This window comes from Arctopsyche grandis, chromosome 6 (genome assembly GCF_051622035.1).
Source record: "Arctopsyche grandis isolate Sample6627 chromosome 6, ASM5162203v2, whole genome shotgun sequence".
NCBI lineage: Eukaryota > Metazoa > Arthropoda > Insecta > Trichoptera > Hydropsychidae > Arctopsyche > Arctopsyche grandis.
Window position 1 is genome coordinate 10,540,655 of NC_135360.1, and position 22,760 is coordinate 10,563,414.

At 34.7% G+C, this 22,760-nt stretch overlaps 1 protein-coding gene across 2 annotated transcripts in view; it reads left to right on the top strand.

Moving 5' to 3' along the window:
- LOC143912915 (uncharacterized) overlaps nt 1-22,760 on the top strand; it is an 85,305-nt gene that overhangs the window by 33,207 nt on the left and 29,338 nt on the right. For both annotated transcript variants that reach the window (XR_013260667.1, XM_077432371.1), the window contains exon 2: nt 20,087-20,148. Coding sequence is in view for 1 of the 2 variants with exons in the window: in XM_077432371.1 (XP_077288497.1) it covers nt 20,087-20,148 (62 nt within the window). In the remaining variant the exon portion in view is untranslated. The remainder of the gene's footprint in view (nt 1-20,086; nt 20,149-22,760) is intronic.

A 22,760-nucleotide genomic window follows, 5' to 3' on the forward strand; every position in this document is an offset into this window, starting at 1 on the left:
GAACAAGGTCATGGTATACTGTAGTGTGCAGAGAACTAGAGCACTCCACCGAAATCAATAAAAACTCGTGCTAAAAAATGAGATCAAATTCGCCAAAATTGTGTATAGAGCATTCTATTTAGGGAATGATGAACGTTTTTAGAGCGTTCGCAAATTCATCCTCCAAGTTTTCGAGTGTACTTTTGAGTCTCGTAGTTTATTCGAATTTAAGACATAAATGGGGATTAAGCAAGCGAACATTTCAAGCAAAATCCGCGCTCCGTTTACGAGATAATAAATTGGGCTTTGTAAAGACGAATCAAAATAAATGATTAAATCACTCAGCGCCAATACAATGGCGCCTAAACAATAAAGGGAAATCGTCGCGAGCACATATATGTACATATATATTTTCTTTATTTCAAACGGTTCAGAATAATCACCGGTATTTGTTGTTTTATTTTTTGGTTAAGTCGTTTGTGATTCTCTCAAGATTAATCTCTGCCATAGATAGGTCGTGTCTAGCATATTTTATAAAGTTAAATAAATAAATTCTTACACGACGTGTAAACAAATTCGAATGTGGACTTTTTATAAAATTGTCTAATTCTTTTATGCCTGGTGTAGGTAAACAAATTTGGAACATTATTTATTAGTTTTTTAATAACGATCAACTATATATATATATATATATATATATATATATATATATATATATATATATATATATATATGAGTTCGGTCTTTCGTGTCATGTGAGGAGGACGTGCTTCTGCGTTCCTCCCGCTATTACTCGCTTAAACCCGGCTATTGCACGAAATTTAACTTAACCATCTAATCACTTATTTTACTAATTGCATCCTAGTATAATTTAAGTGTAAAAATAAACAGCAAATCGGTCGTAAAAAGCGGTTTTATATCAGTTATTTCGAAAAATTTTGTGCTAATTTTTGTGTCAAATCGGTGTCAAACGAGATACATCTCCCTACCTGAATACAAAAAAAGGGTCCTTCGCCAGCCAAGTCGGTCCCACAGAAGCAATAAATCTTCCACATAATTGCTTCCAGCCAAAAATCTTTAACGAACTTTACTTAATAGAATAATAGCAAACAGAAACGGTGTTTCCCAACTGTCTATCAGTTCTTTTTCATATTTAAATTATATTAAAGTAATTCGTGTAATTTTATATACTTTACTAAAGTTATTATTAAAATATTAAATTGCAAACCGCACTCACATATATAAATCCGTTGTCTCCAAAGAGGCGTCTCACGATAAAGATCTGTAAAAAAGTAGTATAACAATTGCTAATCTATTATTATCATAACTAACTACTTTCACTTACAAAGTAACCCTGTTAAATGGCATGTAATAACTCATAAGTGATCCAAGTGATACCTAGGATGACTATATGTCAAAGCTGACCACAGAGAAGAGTTTATGGCGGTAAGAACTCACTCCTTGAATGGAAATCTCTCTCAAGTACCGCCTTTTTCTCAACACATCTTGGATAAATGCGAGAAAAATAATATCCAAACCTCCAACAAGGTAAGAGTGACGATGGATGATAGCTTAGCTAATAGAAACCTGTATTTAGCCACGTACAATGTAAGAACGTTATCGAGTGAAGGAAGTGTGCTTGCATTAGAGAATGAACTAGAAAGTATCAAATGGGATTTAGTAGGACTTAGCGAAGTAAGACGAAAACAGGAAAACCAAATAATCCTAAAAAGTGGTAACTGTCTCTACTGGAGAGGGCTACCAAATGGTAGAATAGGAGGAGTAGGGTTTCTTATCAATAAGAGAATAGAAAGAAATATTATAGAAATAAACGACATATCGGAACGTATATGCTATGTAGTATTAAGAATCTCGAGCAGGTACACTTGTCAAATCTTCCAAGTGTACGCCCCCACATCTAGCCACCCAGACGAGGAAATAGAAGACTTCTACGAAAAACTACAGGGCGCATACGATAATAGCCGCCACCACTTTAAAATAATCATGGGCGACTTTAACGCAAAAATAGGACAAAAGGCAAACACAGAAAGAGCAGTAGGCAATTTTGGTACCGGCCAAAGAAACGATAGAGGCGATCGCCTCATAGAATTCGCAGAACACAACAGGCTCTTCATCACTAATTCATTTTTCAGGAAAAACACCAACAATAAGTGGACTTGGGAGAGTCCTAAAGGAGACAGAAACGAGATCGATTTCATCCTAACAAATGCCCTGCACTCCGTTAAAGACGTTAGTGTTTTAAGTAAAGTAGATATAGGCAGCGATCACAGATTAGTCCGTGCCAAGATGGCCATTAATATAAATTGCGAACGTAGGAAATTAATAAAAGGATGCAGTAACTCTCCAGATTTCGCTCAACTAAGGTCTAGGAAAAAGGAATTCGAACTCGAACTTGGAAATCGATACGGGAAATTAAACCCAGAAGCAGACATCGAGGAATTGAACACTGTAATTAGTTCGGTTCTAACCTCAACAGGTAAGAAATTAGGTGGTTTCAGGAAACAGATTAAATTAAGCAAAATTTCAGCGGAAACAAAAAACCTAATTAAGCATAAAAGGAATTTAGATAGGGATAATAATAAGCAAGAATACAATCTAGTAAATAAGGAAATTAAGAAGAGAATAGTCAGGGATGTCAGGGATTTTAACAGCAAGCTAATAGAAAATACCATTAAGAATAACCGTAGCCTGAAAAAGTGCAAACAGGATCTTTTCTTAGGCAAAAACCAAATGATCGCAATCAGATCAGAGAGCGGAGTAATAATTAGGAATAGAGAAGAAATCATAGACAGAGTTTACACGTTCTATGCAAAACTATACGAGAACGACAACGGCCAATTCCCCACTCTGGAATCGACACACGGCCAAAGGGTTCCTGCAGTATTGCCTAGCGAAGTAGAGGCCGCGCTAAAAACTGCAAAGAATGGTAAAACCCCAGGGGAAGATAATATTCCCATCGACTTACTAAAATGTGGCGGCCCCCCCCTAATTAATATCTTAGCTAGGCTTTTCAGCAAATGCATCCAGAACCAAGCTATACCAGAAGGATGGAATAACGCAACTATCATTTTAATACACAAAAAAGGCGACAAAAGCGATATCAAGAACTACCGACCCATTAGTCTACTTTCAGCGGTCTACAAGCTCTTCACGAAGGTTATTACAGAAAGGCTGAAGAATATCCTCGACGAGAACCAACCTATAGAGCAGGCAGGGTTTAGGGCAAATTTCAGCACAATGGACCACCTCCAAGTAGTTGGCGAACTAATCGAGCGCGCCAACGAATATCAACGGCCACTGTGCCTAGGTTTCGTCGATTATGAGAAAGCCTTCGATACAGTTAGTCATAATGCAGTACTTAACGCTCTAAAAACACAGGGAGTGCCGGAACCCTATGTGGGACTGTTAGCTACAATATATAAGAATGCCACAGCTTCAGTTAAAATTTTTTCAGGTACAGATAGATTTAGCATAGGAAAAGGAGTAAGACAAGGAGATACAATCTCGCCCAAGTTATTCAATGCGGTGCTTGAGGGAGTTTTCAGGAAATTGGATTGGGATACAGCCGGAGTAAGCATCAATGGTCGCTTTTTGAGTCACCTTCGGTTCGCAGACGATATAGTTTTAGTAGCTCGCGATTCAGCTGACCTACTTATCAGACTAACACAGCTGGACAGGGAAAGTAGAAAAGTAGGATTAAATATTAACGTAGATAAGACTAAACTAATGTTCAATAGTTATTGCATGCCTGATAGCATCCCCTTAGATGACAAACCAGTAGAAGTAGTAAATAATTATTTATATTTAGGTCAAATAATTGACATGTCTGGTAGTAAAAATGAAGAGATAAAGAGACGTATGAAATTGGGGTGGAGTGCATTTGGACGGATGAATGCTGTTTTTAAATCAAAAATGCCACTCTGCCTGAAGAAAAGGATCTTTGATCAATGCGTTTTGCCAGTGATGACGTATGGATGTGAAACTTGGACACTGAACGCCAAGATGCAAAATAAAATCCAATGCACTCAAAGAAGTATGGAACGCTGTATGCTTGGCATAACGAGGAAAGACAGGAAGCGGAACACGTGGGTGAGAAATATGACAAGGGTAGTGGACATAGTGGATAGAGTGAAGAGATTGAAATGGCAATGGGCGGGTCACGTAGCTAGGAGGATGGACGAAAGGTGGACAAAAGAAGTGCTTGAATGGTACCCGAGAGAAGGCAAAAGAGTAAAAGGAAGACCGCAAGGAAGATGGGTGAACGAAATTAGGAAAATGTGCGGAATGAGATGGATGAGTGTTGCGCAAAACAGAGACGAGTGGAAGCGTGTTGGAGAGGCCTTCATCCAGCAGTGGATGGCGAATGGCTGTAAATGATGATGATGATGATATATATATATATATATATATATATATATATATACTCTATCTACATATATATATATATATATATATATATATATATATATATATATATATATATATATATATATATATATATATATATATATATATAAATATTCGGTCTCCGTGACGAACCAGAATGTTAAATTACAGAAAACAGAAATATCGGAAGGCAAAGATCGAAAATCGAAAGATCTTCCGAAAGCCTGTTCCTCTTGTTCCTGTTGTATCCTGCTCGCGCAAATTAAGTGAGTATGTACCGTTTACCATGCACCCTTTTTTTTGATCTTTCGACTTAAGATCTTTCGATTTTCGATCTTTACCTTCCGATATTTCTGTTTTCTGTAATTTAACATTCTGGTTCGTCACGTAGACCCATAAATATTACATATTATACTATCACAAATGTGACTCAGTAATTTCTTCGAGATATCATTATCCGTTTTATTTTCTGTTTTTTATTTATATTTTACCGATGTCATAACAGGCTATTCCTGAGTGTTACCTATGGTATTAAACTTGTACATATGTATGTATATAAACTTAAAGATTTAAAATTTGAAATTATAAAAAAAATAGTGGTCACATAGTGGGTAGAATGGTTTTTGGCAATTTTATGATAAACCGTTTCAACAATTAAATCGGATAGAACTATCGAATTGAAGTCACAAATATCCAAGCTTGACCAGAAGCACTGCAGAAATACTCTGAATAAATTATTTTCTATCTAGGTCAACCTCCCGGTGGGAACCTGGGAACCTCCCGGTGTTATCCGTTATTGACCGTTGATTAAGACAACCAGCGAGCTATACTGCTGACTAAAAATCTACTACATATTATGATAAAAGCAGGCAGTTCATAAGCCAGCATTATAGTCGCGTTAATGCCAATCATCAAGAGGTTCCCCTTGGTTGACCTCGATTGAAAAGAATTTATTCCAAGTAACCCTGTAGTACTGCTGGTCAGACTTGGATATTTGTGACACCAAATCGATTGTTTCTCATTAGAATTTGCCAATTTATCTGATTTGTTAATTTAGACGGTTCCTCGTCAAAAATCATCATGATTTCAAATTAATAATCTGTAAATTTATATATGTATAAGTTTAGTACAATGATGTTGCTCAGGGGCAACCCGTAACGGCATCATGGAAAAATATAAAATTTATATATACTGTCTGTAAAGAAGTTTTGCTTCAAAAATGTTGTTGTCACACAGTTTATAAAAAATAAAATTAAAAAATTAAAGCTTCATGGGACCTCTCAGAAATTTCGGATTTAACGTTTGTGGGAGAATTTTTCACATTTTCCAATTTTGCAGACTAAAATTTGTTATATTTCATCGGAGTACAAAATGCAATGGGAAAACGTGATGGGCACGTGGTTCGTTTTTAGACCAAAACGTGACTCGGACATAATACGAACGTGACCGTCAGAATGCCAACGGGATCTGGTGCCAAATGGTAGCCAAAACTCCATGGGAACCATTCCAGGTTATCTATGTCTATAATTAAAATCGCGTGTGCGAATTGTAGCGACTGAGTTGTTCAATCCTTCCTTTGTTTCATCCCTATTGTTTATTAATTTCAATTGAGCGTTTGTGTGATGTGTCTGCGTGTTTGCACATTTAATTTCGCGTTCTCTTTTCTCCCCCTTTTAGCGCAACGATAAAATGGCCGTTATTTTAATTTGGTTTCTACGGAAATATTCCGGTAATTCCTGAATTATGCTAAATTTATGGTAATGGTCGGGGCCTGTAATGCGAAAAAAATTCTCGGGGATGTGAAGGAAACGGCGAATCGGGCGCTAGATCAAATTTACTCGCGCAACAATTGCAAAACCTCTTATAGGCGAGATGTACGAAATTAACGTTACAAGTAGCTCCCCATCCATCGGTGATTCCTATTTTTAGAATATTTAATTATGTTGGCTTTTTGTGTCTATAGAAACGGTCAATTAATTTGTAACCTGATTGCAAGACGGTAGGTATGTGGGGAGGTATCGATTCCAATACAAATTATTCTCATTTTATTTTGTATACGTACATATTTTAGGGTTGCCAACTCGGAAGTAAAAAAGAGGATATTTCTCAAAAATATTTAATTGTATTAAAAAATCACAATAAAGCCTCGAATTTGTTAAAAATTTAACACGAGATCGCTTAGAACAGTGTTCGCCAACATTTCGGACCTCACGGAGCATTATAAATCCATAATTTTAAATCCCGCGGACCACTTATCATACATTTATAAAATTATCATCAGGAAACTTCAATTTTATTTTTATGAAATACTTGAAAATTGGGCCCTCCTTCCATAATTTTTTTTGAATATTAATAAATTTGGCCCATATGATATCACTTGTACTTATGTAAGTAATTTTTATTAAAATACGTTTTCTAATCATTAGCGGTTCGTGACTTAGAATCATGAAAGTATTTTGGATATTTTAAAGTAAATATCATATATGTATGAAAATTCGAAACGGCTAAAAAATATTAATAAAAATAAGCGAGTTTATTTTATATTAATTCTGATTTATAAAAATTATGGTCAGACGATAAAACTGCATTTAGCGCCGCAGACGAATTTATTTTTTACTAATTTTTGAAATCTCATTTCCACTTTACCATTCGAAAAAATTATCTACCGAGTAGTTTTGTTTTATAAATTAGTGTACCATTAATTATATTTATACATTTTATAAATGTTTATTTTATTATAAAAAAAAGTTAAAAAAACTGTAAATGCTTATTTAATCGTTACATAATATGTATTTAAAAGTTGGCTAAAAGAGAAAATTTTGAACATATTTGACTATAGAACAAAATAATTTTGTCAAAAAAGAGGATACGTTCTCTTGAAAATAGACTTTTCGGAAACCAGAATGTATGTACATATGTATGTACTTACTTAATTTAATATATGATTTAAAATGAAGGATTTTTTTTAATTCAATAAATAGCCAATTTATAGGTACATACATACATAGCTAATATACAAAAGCGGAATAAATGTAAATATTCTTGAAACTTGCGGGTCGCCTATGGGCAAAATACTACTGAAATTAATATCGAACTTTGTTGAATGTACAATAAGATGTGACGGTCTTATAATATTGACCACAAGGGCCATATTGTTTAATCGTGCGGCGCTTTAGCTTAACTAGTTGACCTTTGGTTATGTTATTCAAGAAATTGTCCTACTTTCGTTTCGTTAGTAGACTGATATTGAAACTGATCTGATTTTGCCACGCATTCTCAAACCTCTCATCATCACACTCCCAGGAATCTGGACACGAATCATTTAATTTTTCATTGGAATCACTTATGAATATTTACCATGATAAGTGTCGAATGGCATCTTATACTTTTTTAGAGGCAAATTTGCACCGTCAGCGATGCGTAATCGACATTTTTGCCATGCAAATTCCAAAATGCATAATTTTATTCACCGGTTCTCTGGGTATCGCTTTGTTCTCGGGCAGCGCACATCACACCGGCAGGTCAGACAGTGCGAATTCGATTCGACTAACGATGTTGTAAAAGTCATCCTCGCGAACTTAATCAACGAATTTGTATGCAAACCGTCAAAGTGAAGATCTTTCATTACCACGCGCTTCAATACCACCCATCCACACAGGTTGTTTGGGTTTGATCTGGCCTGTCCGTTCGAGAGGGCTTGGTTCTACTAACGACTACCCTCTTACAGATCAGTGACCGCCACCCATCCCCCCGTGGACCTCCCTTCTCATCCCCCTTTCCATCCTCGCCGATAAAAGGGGAAATTGAAATTTAGCTAACAATTTTGATAACGTTTCCGCACCGAGATGAAATCGGTTCGATTCGATGAGAAGCATTCGCTTTGAAAAGATGTTCAAAAGAATCCCAAAGTCGTCAAAATATTCTTAAATTGTATAAAAATGTGAATATTTACTTAGACGATCTTAAGATCTGTTCCATCACAGTGAATTTTAATGGTATATATACATATGTATGTGTATGGATTTCGTATTAAAAATTACGAAAATATTGCATTTAGATACTTGACATACTCATTAATAATTAATATGTTAATATATTTAATCATTCTTATTTTAATTATATTCACATGATGTAAATGTATACAAATTCGATTTTTCCCTAATTTTTCTGTCTACATATGTATGTACATATATACATAATATAATATCGGTACATACATGAAGAATCTCTGAAGATAGTGTATCTTTTTTGTACATTTTGACTGCGAGAAGACAAAAAATCTGTAAAAATTGCGCATTTTTAGAAACGCCCATATCTCATAAACGAGAAAAGAAACATCGTCATATTCGAATTCAGTGGGTCAAATTTAGTATAGATTGATTGCTGATTAGTCTCCACTCCGGTAAGTAAAAAACGTGATTTTTTTTGTTGCTCAGTGTAACAATTTGTACGCACGTCACAACCAGGGCTGTGGAGTCGGAGTCGTGGAGTGAGAGCATTTCAAGCGGAGTCGTAGAAAAACCAACCTACTCTTTTATTATTATTTTTAATTAATATTATTACTGTATGCGTAAACTAGAATCTTTAATTTTATTGAAGTTAATCAACTTTATAAAGAATTTAATAAATATTTTGATGTTTTCTGGCTAAAACCTCCGTCTCATAATTTTTTTTTATTAAATTGATTTGTTTGTGTAAGAAATTCATACCCGTATGTATACTAAGAATGTGCTTACTTTTTATTTATACCTATTTTATTATTCAATAAATTGGGTTACATGTCAATTTTTAGTGATTTTTTTTAATTACTTTGATTTTTTTATATTTTGAAAATCACTATTACTCTTCTTACTTTTTACTACTAATAATATTATACGTTGGCAAGAGGAGTCCATCTTACTAAAATCGTTCAAGTTAGTGTCGGAGTCGGTAAATTTTGACAGTGCGCAGTTTTTTTTAAAGGGAAATGCTTACTTTAATCGTTTGCAGTTTTTCTAGATATAATGGCAAATGTTTGAATTATTGTAACGGTCTCTTCCTTGTAGAATTTGCTGATTCATATCATATGTAAAGTTTCGCCATGTAAAACGATCAATGTGTATTCTTTCTGATTGTATAGCAACTGGAATACGAAGCTCGACAAGATACTTGAAATGCCGTTGGCTTAGAATTTCTTTAATATTTATAGTCCGGCTGGATAGATAAAAGTCAATTTGATATATGGATGTGGTTTACGCCGTTGAAATGTATAACATTTCGTTTCGTTCCAAAGTTCTGTAAATGAATTCCATGCGAGTAACGAACCTTCCAGTTTTCTTACATTTTCTAATAGACTGTAGACACGGACTAATAGTTTCTCAAAATTCTTTTCACCCTATCGTTAGCACGCTCCAATAGTCAAAATTAACAGAATTTGTCTAATACTCGATTTGCACGCTTTATTTCGACTTTGTTCAAACTTTCCTACTTAATCGATATATTCCATATTCAATTTACTACTATAATCCAATAAAATTAATCTATTTTATTTCCTTTCGTGGAATTTTTATCACAAAAGTACTAGCTGGCGCAAAAATAATAGTTTTTTCCCAAACGGGATGTACATTGTACATAAATATATTGTATTTCTTCAAGGAAAAGGGTTATCACCATCGCTCGGATATCTAGCGTGAATTGTATGAAAATGCAAACAAAGAACGATAAGAACATTCTGATTTTATTATATCCACCGTAGTTACCGAGATACGATCGGCTTACAGTTACTATTATATTATACATTAGCAAATATCCAAAAATAAATATACCCATCGTAACGAGAGGACACGCAATATAAAGCACGATCTTGAATAATGTCCAACAGTTCAATTTTTCAACTCATTCATTCCTTACACATATGTATGTATAAAAAAAAAAGATTCTTTTAACAAAGTAAAAATGATTATTTGCGAAAAATATTCTACATGATGTGTTGCTGTCAATTACACTGTACAACAAAAAAAATACCAGAGCGGAGACTAGCCAATCTTTACTAAGTTTGACCCACTGAATTCGAATATGATATTGATTTTTGTTGGTGGGCGATCGAGATATGAACGTTTAAAAAAATCCAAGATTTTTACAGTTTTTTGGCTTTTGCGGTCTTTAACTCAAAATTTAGGATTGTTACGCTCAAACTGAGTATTGTAATCAATAGTCAGATATTTTTCCTATTAATTGTTATATTTCATTTCTTTAAAATACTTCTAATTAATTGTCTAGCGAATTTTAAAAGTCAAAAATATATTTTTTTTTTTACGGATTTTTTTTCCGTGCTATTTTTCATTTATTTGGCAAATTTTTTATTTCACCACGTTTATAAGGATTGGTTTTCTATCTCAATATTTTTTTTTTATCTAAACGTACTAACTAAAGCGGTAATTGCAATTTAAATGCGATTAAATGAAATTTAAATTTAAATGAAATTGAGCCAGCAGCGTGGCTCGGTCGTTAAGCTTCTGCTTAACACTGAGAGGCCCCGAGTTCGATCCCTTGAGCTGACCTCGATTGAAAAGAATTTTTCTGAGTATATCTGTAATGCTGCTGGTCAGACCAGGATTTGTGACTCCTGGTTGATCGTTTCCTATCAGAGTATGCCAATTTTCTCTGATTTCATTGTTGAAACGATTCCCGATTAAAAATTGGCTAAAAATCCTTCCTACCCACTATGTCACCACTATTTGAGTATGATTAATGTAAATATTACAATAAAAAAAAATGTATGTACAATTCATAGATGTCTCGTTAATTGTCGAGTTTAAGTCAGTGTCTCGTAATTTAGCGACTTATATAATAAAAAATGCTGTATTGTTTGTAATTTGGCCAGGAAGGCGCATTGGGGTTTACCTGTAATGCCTTCCTGGTATGAAATAAAATAAAAATAAAATAAAATAATTAAAAATAAATGCTTTCGTTGTATATATGGTTGTATCGCGTAATATGTTAGGTGCAAGCGAGATGGCATGTAGTCAGACCGCTGTACTCTGTGAGGTGGATTATTTTCAACTAATTTTATTAAAAAAAAATAACTAGGTACATACATTATGTAAGATTCAAAAAATCATTTCTCCAAATATTTGAATAACGGTTTCAATATACATTTAAAAAATGAAAAATTAAATATTATTAAAAATCAAATATAAAAATTAAATAAAAAAAAAGTATTGTGTTATTAAATATTATTATAAAAAAAATATTAAAAATTAAATATTATTGTGGATAAAAAAAAATTGCATGAAATCTGTCAGTGAGTTCTCCCCGCGATAAAAAGCCACTGCGATGAAATGTCCGCACACGCATACAAAGGTCTGTATGTAGTTGGTAGCGTAGAGGAGCACGAAGAGGAGGCATATCTCCGATGTACACTGTACAGGCTATTTCTAATGATACTTTGGAAATCTTTATGTAGGTCAAAATGTTGGTTGTTTTGACTTGGAATTTTTCTTTTGTTCATTGTTTTAATTTTTCTCATATACATTTGAATTACATACATAGTACATATGTAGTTAAGTAGCTGCGGGTTTTTACCTATCTATTTAGGTATGTAAATATTTTATGACGCGTTTTAGCCCCGGATACACGCTATTTATTTGTTCATTTATAATAAACGATATAAATTTTACTTAATTTGTTCGTGGATATTTTATGTGCGCTATAAATATTTTATCACGCGTACGTGAGCCACTTATGATGTACATATATGAGAGTATCCTTGTCAAAAATTCAATATATTGTTTGCTGACGACACGTACTTGCGTACCTAAATTTTTTTAATATTGTGGATGACGTTTCAAAACGTATTCACGATCGATGAAATTGTTTATATATAATATAATATTTATGATGGGAATTTCGGCGCTACTGTGGTGACGTCTTCTCAAAATTATATACTCATGTTTCGTTATATATTATATCTGTATGTATGTACGTATTTACATACCTAATAGTATTATATTATATTTGTTAGGAACTATTAATGTAATTATAAAACTATGTACATATATTATATATCTGTATTAATAGTTATTTAAGGTTTTATTTTCGTGAAAAATTTCGACTTTTTGCAAGCCTATTATTAGCTTCACTCTGTTATGTAGTTCTGTGACATTCCTGCCCGTCAAAAATTGTGATTTAGATTTGAACCACTTCCACCCTTCGGGTCACTGATATCTTACCGAAATACGAGGGGGTTAACTGACATTGAAGTAAGCTAATGTCTCCGACATGAAGCTAGAGGAATTTAATAATTAACGAACTCGTTAAAAATTACATCGGAATTTTACGTCAGATGGAAGCGATGAAAGCTAGCTATCCAAACGCTGGTTTCTACCACCCCTTCGTAACTCAGAAGTTAAAACTTGTTCAGTGGTAACAGTAACTTTTTTCACTCCCGTTTATTGTCATCTCATATACTATTAATATTATAAGCTTTTTAATATTAAGATTATACTTTCTCACATACGTTTTTATTTCACTAATAGTTTAGTTACATATTCCAAATTCACCATATCAAACATTACTATTTGCCGTGCTGTGAAATTGTCTTGGGATACGTTAATAACCACCGTTGCCGTTCAGAGCTTCAAAGTGCAACGTTCCCGTTGCCCTTCGGAGCTTCTTATAGAACAAATAAATAAAAATCGAATAATGAATTTATTATTAGCAACAATTCAAAATATAAAACTCTTGGGTCTAAAGTAAGAGATAAATGCATGATGAATGGGATGTTGTAAAAAAGAAGCTGTTCTAAGGCTCAGTTGCTGATAACAGTTTTAAGGTGCAGACACATAATCGTACGCGACACGTGTTTTTTTTTTGTATATACACATTTTTGCCGTTGTTATTTTCCCAAAACACCCATATTTGAAGAAAGTTGTCGAAATAATAAGATCGTACGAATTAAAAATGACTCGAAAAAACGGCCTTCCCAGCTGGAACCACGCGCACGTGCATGCCGAATGATCCAATGTGTTTGCGCCTTTATGTTCCTCAAAGCTGCGATAGGAAAATTTTGTCGGATTTTATTTGAAATCATTACATTATCAGGGCAAGAAAAGTTATATTTTATGTTTTAGAAGAATTTTGTCAAACGTTAGATATTCGTTAGACGTTAGATAAATAAATTAGGAATGATATTCGTTTGTATTTGATTTTAAATATTAATAAATTTCTTTTACGTATGTATGTATATCGTGTCTACATGTACATACGTATATACATATGTATATCCAACAATATCTTAAGTAAGGTTTGATTAAATTGCCGATTTAATCTAAATCAACCGCGTCATAAATTCAGCGTAGAAATAGTCACTCATTCAATGCATCTGTTGAAACGCATCTTCAGCCAATTGCAAATCGTGTCATTACGAGGCGTCGACGTGCAAATAACATTCACGTACTTCGCAAAAATGCCAAAAATAACAAACGGTCCAAATATGCTAATCGTTGTGTACACGCGTTCATTTGCGTACTGTCGATTTGCATATTTCCTTCACTTCACTCGCTTTTGTCGAAATTTGGCATGTGCTGAAAAAAAATTGTACCTCAGCCGATGATGTGAGCGAGATGAACGCAACACGTTATCTTTTCAACGAAATGCTGATATTCTCAATTTCTCGCTTTCGACAGTGTCGCACTCTTCTCTACATCATAGGAAACTTTTCGGTACACCAAAGCATTACACGCGAAGTGCGTTGTAAACGAATATTTGTGTGTGGGTTTTTTTCCTATTCACTTCTTTTTTTTTGCCCTTCTTCCCCATCTTGTTATTGATTTTACATTACGAACGTTTTATCCGTCGCCTTATTATCGGATAAACGGAACATTCCGTCGTTCCGGTTCAATTTCTCCGCTTTGAAGTTCAGCTCGGTTCGGTTGAAGAAATATGCGACTGTATCGTTATCATAATTAAATGCAGGACAGAATAAATACCTAGTGAGTGTGTGTATGTCTGCTTTTAAATGAACACGATAAAAACCTTAGTTCTACTTCTATTATGGTTACGGGATGTACGTCACGTTTCTATTGTTCTTATGTTCCAGTGTAATACCATCACATTAAAACAAACGTTTGAAACCACTAGATAACACATTAATTCAGCTTAAAAATACAAAGTGATTAAGTGTAAACGTACTACTATGTATCTTGAGTATTCATTAGAATTGAATCAAAATATATGTACATACATACGTACCCTATTTCAGTAGAGTGAATCGTACTTAATAAAAGGTAATGTAAACATATTATAATACATTTAAAAAGTTTTTCTATTTTTTTTTCTATCAGTCCTTATAGCAAGCTATGCATACAAATTACCTTCATAGGGGTATAAACAGACAGCTGTCGAAGCGATGCATAATTTGTTTTTAAATAGCTGCTTTCCGCAACCACCAAACCAACCAGCGGCGTGGCTCGGTGGTTGTGTTAATACTAAGCGCCGAGAGGTTGCAGGGTTCGATCCCGTCAGCTATTCTCGATAGTATAATCTTAATGCTGCTGGTCAGTCTTGGATATTTGTGACTTCATGTCGATCGTTTCCAATAGGAGTTTGCCAATTTATCTGAATTGGAAATTGTTCAAGCGGTTCCTCCCATCAAATTGGCAAAATCCATCCTACCCACTATTTGAATATAATTTCAAATATGTATTTTCTGTATTATAAATATGTCTCGCTAATTTTTATATATAGTACTTACAGTGACGCGTTAAAGTATTATGTCACTGTAGCAAAATATGTAAAGTAAATAAAATAAAATATCTCTACATGATATTTTACAACCGTATTGACAAGGAGATGACAATGATGGATATCTGTGAGACATATGTATTTGCATGGTATACGTGTATACTGATGGACTCGGATAGTTTCCTTATCTGATGATAATTCGCCCCTAACGTCCATCTCTATATGTTTGTGCCTTAAGGGCGACCTGCGAGTGACTTTTTTTCCCAAGCGTAGTTGATATAATAGTTGCGTGGTGTCTGTTGGTCACTCAACTTCTTAGTTATGGCTATTTCTTATATAATATATTGGTGCTGGCTGTAGATAAAAGTCATTCCATATAATGTATTATGTTTATTTGATATTTTACTTTATCTATTGTACTATTAAATAACTGTATTTTTGATTGTATAATTTTTATCTCTTCTCTGTTTTATTTTCGACAATTTTAACGCATTGAGGATTCCCGTAATGCCACAATGATCCAAACTTAAATAAATAAATTTACAAATATATACATATACCAGGAAGGCCTAACAGGTAAACCACAATCTGCTTTCCCGACCAATTACAAAATTGATAAATATTTTATAAAGTAATTTTGCAGACCATTATACAGAATTATAGAGTAATTTTGCGGAGCATTATTACATTTTGCTGGAACTTGTTCAATGAAATCAAATAATTTGGCAAAGTCTGATACGATCGACATATATTCAAGGTCTGGCCAACAACACTGGGCCAGGGAGTTATGTTGCTTATAGCTTATTTACACTGAGCTATGTTGCTTATAGCTTATATACATATATGTAACTTATAGCTCTGGAAACTGGTGAGTTGTCCGGTGTGGCATGCTCCATACAACTGCCCGCATTTGATCTGGTCATGCAACTAAGTTACCCACCAAGTTGCTCGGAAATCGCCTGGTGTCAGTCACTCATCGAAAAAATATATGTTATGTCTTTTAAGTGAAAACAGGTTATAATTTCCAATTTGTTTTAATGTTTTTTGTTATATTGTTGTTACGGAAACTGTTAAATTTGTATCTGTTCTAGTTGAATACTTTATTATGATATTCTGGGAAATATAATTACACAATAAAATTTTCACATTTAATGATTCGACGTTTAATATCATTATCAAAGTAATTCAATATCCAAAGAAATTAAAATCGCAACAAAAATATGCAAACAATTCAATTAAATTTTATTGTAAACTGAAATTTAATCAACTGTGAAATTATACGCTTTCAAATATAAAAATATATCTATACATAGCTCTAATAGAAAGCTGAAATTTGCATTAAACAATCGCTTCCAGTTGTGCGGTTTCGTTCGAAACATACTAAAGTGGTAAAACTATAGCAATGCATGTAAAATCATAAACAAAAATTAAATCACCATCAAGCAGAAATACGTATGCATGTACATACATATGTATATATGTATTATACATACATAGAAAGTCACATGTAATTTGTAATTTTTAGTCTCGATAATTATAATCGGTGTGTAGCGTCGAATTTCTACCCCTAAATTGTGTCATCATGTCTCTTTCCGAATTTGAAAATGTACTGGTTAGCGGAAGGGGGGGGGGGGATGATTTTGCCGCGGAATATTTATAGAATAATTATACGGTCGGCTCGAATAACACATCGCCATTACAGATAGGAAACACCCTGTGTGTTCTACATACATACATACATATACATATAGAAGTATGTTTACATCATCATATTCGATAAATGGGAAGGGTGTGTAAACGTGATGTTTGTCGACCTCGACTCGAACGAAAATAGCAGCGGATAAAATTATCGCGTATTGTATTATACGGTATGTATTATGTATAGTGTGTGCATTATGTATGTATGCATGTACATACTTGGTTTGAATACATGGGATTGCGTGTCGCGTATCTGGCGCATGGGATAACCCTCAATTTTGGGGGAGGTGCGGGTTAATCACCCCTGTATGTTGAAAGGTGAGCGTCTTTAGAATGTACATATGTATGTATATACAGATAAACTTGATGAAAAATTTCACTTCGTACTCTATTTGTTGATAATTTGATATCTTTGTTTAATGTATTCTTCTTTCTCAGTAAGAAAGTTTTGTGCAACGAGTACTTTCCTTTCCGTCCTTCCACGTTTGCGGCTCCAAATTCCGACTAGAATTAATAATGTAGCTAATCTGAAATAGCTCTTCAGGACTCTAATCATGTTATCTACCTGTCCCTGCATACGACCAGCATCACTACGCTGTTGTAACACAGATGGTAAATAAAAAATTGAGAAATTTAGTTACACTAAAGTGGAGTCGAGTTTAATTTGGTATTTTACTTCTCGTATATACATAATAATTACGATATAATTAATTTTTCTTCTTTTTTTGTCCCCTTTATCTAAGATTGGTTTCAACTAGGTTCTTTCAAGTAAATCTGTGTCGTGTAAGTATAGGGGTCTCAAATCTGTGTATTTCAATATTTCAATTCGATGTATGTACATATGTACCAGATTAGGATTCTGTTAATGTTTTAAAAATATTTTGTTGTTTCTAAAATCTAATCTTAATGTTTACTATTCGAGTATTTGTGATGTGCTGTGAAAATCTCCCTGTTTTTGTCGCACAGACTTACTTACGTTAGCGCGAGCAGGACACAAGGGGACTCGATCTAGTCCCCTTGAATTCTGCTCGCATACAGCTGGGCTACAAAAACGGAGAATTTCACGACACGCCACTGTTTCTGACTCCTGATTTCACTCGTGTCTTGGTCTTCTTGAAGTTAGCAACTCCTGGGTCCTTTTTAAGGTGCAGGCACACAAAGTGGTACGCAGTACGTTAAAAAAAAGACATGCTTAGTCTGTACCATCGCGATCTTTCCCTGTAATTTTTTCGGTGATATTTTATCCTTTTATGTATTGTCATTTGAAATGTAGGAGAAAATTGTCGAAATAATAACATCGTACGAATTAGCAATTATATGAAGACATGCCTTTCACAGCTGGAGTCTGCCTAGGTGTGCCACACTTTTGAACGTGATCTTACCATTAAGGTCGTTTAAAAACAATCCTCTTCAAGCGATTTCTTTAAAAATTGCTTTGATTCATCTTCATTGGCCGACTTTTTTTTTTGAAAGATACTTAATCTTTTAAATTATAACCATTTTGGCCAAACTGTTGACCGCTATTTTATCTAAACTAGATTTTTTTCCTTAGAATTTTTTGAATTATCACTTTAGAATTATTTTTGAATTAACACATATTTGTAATATATTCCACCTCAATCTGATGACAACTTGCTCGTTTTTACCTGCTCTACATCCTTCTGCCTTAAATCGTAGTATTTATTCAGGTGGACACAACTGTCTTCCTTTGTCAACAAGGCTTCAGAATATTTATCCTTGAAGTAATTCATCCTTCTGTAATTCCACACTCTTAACTATTTTTGGATGCTAAAATGATACTGTCACCATTTCACCTGGCACTCGCGGCTGATTATGAGCCCTAAGGCAGATCGGGCTAAGTTGTCCCGAATTTATTCCCCCAAATTCGAATTCTTATACAAAATACGCCGCACCAATTACTCTGAACCTTTGTCTTGTGTAGACCAGCTGCTTGGTGTGTTTTTGAGCACATGCCATGCGCACGCGCATTGCCCTGGAGAAGAGCAGCAAATCAGAATGCGCCAATCACGCGTGCCAGAGGGGAACAGAGTACGCCATTGTTCGCAGCTGTTGCGGTGCGCGTGCGCCAGACCGTGTTTCCTGCTGCTTTGCCTGTTGCTGCTGCTGCTGCTGCTACGCCTTCTCCTTTTCCTCCTTATACTCGAGGGAGAATGCTCTATTTTTGGGATTGTTTTCCCTTAATGGCTCTGCCTTACGAGGGGAACGATCTCTACTTGAGAAAAAGGTTCCCCCCCCCTCAATTTGGATCGATCAGTATCTTGGATATTGTATTTACGCTAATGACTATTAGCAGGGCCGCCGAGAGGAATCCTGGGCCCTGGAAAAATAATTCCATACTCTATGACAATCCAAAAAAATAAATATCATAGATATATTTTTAATATGCGAAAAATCTATCAGAACTATTAGAAAAATAACTATATGTTAAATGCTATTTTTTTAAATAGTCGAATAAGAAAGTATGATATAACAGGTACGATTTCACATGGACACAAAGAATGCGCGGATTAATGCCCCCTCTTGGCGACTATTAATTGTAACTGTTGCCGGCGTTTTATGACTATGGAGTCCTCTTTGACATAATTCGACCAGATAAGAGTCATACGATTTGAAGTATTTCTGTGGTGCTGCTTGTCAGATTTGAATATTTGTGACAGCCTAGTTGATCGTTTTCCATAGAGTTTGACAATTTATCTGATTTAATTGTTGAAACAATCCGTCAGAAATTGGTTCATACCTACCCTTTATCGTCACCACTCTCTGAATATGACTTAAAATTTCTACATATATGCACATCCATATGTAATGTAATGTTGTAAATACCTCCCAAGATGGTTTCTGAATCTCCCGATACACATTATGTAGTTTTGTAGATCTTTTAACATGACATAATTAATTAGTTCAGCACATTGAGATTCTGCCTCTTCTTCTTTTTCTCTTCTCGTCACACGCCTAAAGAATTGCACCTGGCGATAGTACATACTAGGTTTGTGAAGTTCATAACGAAAAAAAAGCATTTTGAAGTCTCAGGTCTTTTCCATTTTTTTTTTTTGATGAGCAGTTGCGTCAAAACATCACCGGTATCACTGGTGAAGGTTTTACAAAAAACACCTGGTGAGCTTATTGAATGGTCGGATGTAAAATTTTGTAAAAAAAAAGCTATCTGTGTAAAAGATCACCGCCAGTGGCGTCCAATGTAAATATTTTATTTCATATACGACATGACTGATTTATTTTTGTCTTTTTATTTTAATTTCAGATATGTCGAGCAAGACTGGCTGGCACATTCTACGTCAAACTTCTGGCACACTTCAAAATCGAGTGAGTGCATATTTTACTAGTTGACCTATTTTCAACCGAACCCTCATCCGTCGATATAAAGACGGTCCCATTCAGAACGAGAGAAAAGGGGGGGGGGGAGGTCACCTCCCGGGGGTGTGAGGAAGGGGTTAGCAGAGGCAAAACGTCATAACCCAGAGCAAACTCCCCCGAATCTGGCGTGTCAATCTTGAAGACTAACGCGGATCATTAAGTCACGTTGACAAACAACCTAGGTGCAAACTCTTAACCCTTTCTCCGCCACCGTGAGTTATCGCCTGGTGTCAGGGCAAACCAAATTAAATTCCTCGACTGGATGAAAACGGGCGCAACGACTCTACGTGACCGTTGAACCATACGCTTACCTTTCCGCTTTTGGCTCTCGCACACCTTTTGCTTTTTGTCGTCAAGCTGCCTGCCGCTGATGCTGGGATAAATTGAAATCTAACATGGTGTGATGATATTTCGGTAATTTAATAATAATAATACTGTTAGTCATTGCTCATTTGCAGATTGTGCAATAAAAAGTCTAGACCTCGTCTGCTCCGCTCGTTTAGATGACGCAATACAGTGTTATAATCAAACGTACCCCGTCTCTTGCACGAGTTCATTATTATATCATACACGATGCATGTGGCATATTTCTGCGTAGCATCAGTAGTAGTGTAAGATTTTCGTTTGTGGATGCAGTTAGATTACGCGTCAGCATATGTGTCGTTTAAGTTTCTTTTTCTTTTTTGGTCATATCGATTGTTTGATTGATTGTAAATATTTGACACGATTCTCAAGATATAATAGCAGATCTGTAAATGCTTGTTCGATCTACCGTCGATCTATCATTATATCTTGAGACATAATGATAGATCTTTCAAGAATTTTTCTTCGCAATTTGCAATCTAAGTGATTGGGTAATGCTGAGATCACATCATCCGATTTTCCGTTCCGATTCGGTAGATTTAGAGCAGTGATGTACAACCTTTTTTACAGATGGGCCAATTTATTTATTTTACCTATGTAATTATTTGGGAGTCGCTGTGAGCAAAAGTGTTCAAAAATAATGATATTCAGATAGAGCCGGATTTGGATAAAGAAAGACTTTTCAAGAAAGAAGGCATTTGTGATGTCCCTCCTAGCCTAGGAAAACCAATATTTCTGGAACTTTATATAGAGAGGGGGGGGGGATTTATTCTAGAATTTTTAAAACACAATATTCTCCCTTTTTGATGTGTTTTGTCAATCTTTTTTTTTTTTGATAACTCTTAATGTTCATATTATTTACATGTCAAAATCTATTTAAATACTTTTTGGTTGCACCGCAAATTAATTTTTTTAAAGAAAATAATTTTTTTGATAAAAAATAATATTTTTGATAATAAAATTCTAATATTTTATAGATTTCAATGTAGGATAACCAGCAAGTAATAATCGTTATTGAATTCTGACATACATATTAAGAATTTTGATATTTTTCATATTCCATGAAACACTTGGTGATGAAGTACATATAACATTTTGGACCGCAACAGATTAGATCACTGATTTGGAGTGATATTCTAAGATCGGCGTTGGGACGACGCTTTGGCACAAAAAATGGATCTCTATCGTCAATTTCTTAGAAAAATCATTGCTTTTTTGCAATCTTTCTTTAAACACTAATAGAGCAGTATATTTGTATTTGACAAGCACCCAGCCAACGCCGGAGATATTATAGCACTAATTGAATATTACGCCAATGTATGTTTGTCAATGTTTCTATATATCTCAAAACTGTTCCATTTAGATCCATTAAATCAAATGGCGCGCCAAGCTTCTGGACTAATTAATCAATACCGCAATGCTAGTGATGCCAAAATTTTTGATAGTCCAAGATTAGATCTGGATTCCAACGCATTTATTCAAGTGAAGTATATTTCTTCCAATCACTTTTGGGTCGCTCCATCGGTTTTTTAACGTACCGGAATACTACTAGAGAAAAATGTAATTACCAATCGATATGGTAATTTCCTTTCAAATTGTTCAATTCAAATTCTGTATTTGCAATTTGATATGGGTACCCAATTTGTATTGTGTCATACATGACTAATCTTTTCCCCTATCATTGTCGTTCTCTATATCAATAGTACTGCTGCTTGATTTATCAGAAATCGCTTTATTAGGCATATTATATTAAAACCGTGCTTTCACATCGGGCGTTTTGTTGAATACGGAAGAATTTTGATTACAATTGCATACTGCTTGTTTCATTTTCTCCACCTTTTGTTCTTTTGATGCAACAATTCCTCGTTTAAGAGAGGACCTTCGTCAAAGTACGTGTCCTGCAGGATGATGGCGTTTACACATAACTTCTTGTCCAGAATGGACGTCGTCCAGACGACTAATCATCCTGACGAAGGTCAACGGTTTCTGCGTTCCGAAAGACTTGGCAATTGTTTAAGAGCCGAGACCCATTCTCCTTCGATTCGTTCATCCACTACGTTGCTTTGGAACGACCCAAGTTCCGAAAAGAAATGAAGAAAAAACACAGCTCATAATGATGTCCCTCGGGAGTTAACTTTTCGTCTCGTTCGTTATTGAATTATGAAGAATGGTGCTTTTCACCCCTTGCTTGAATTTTT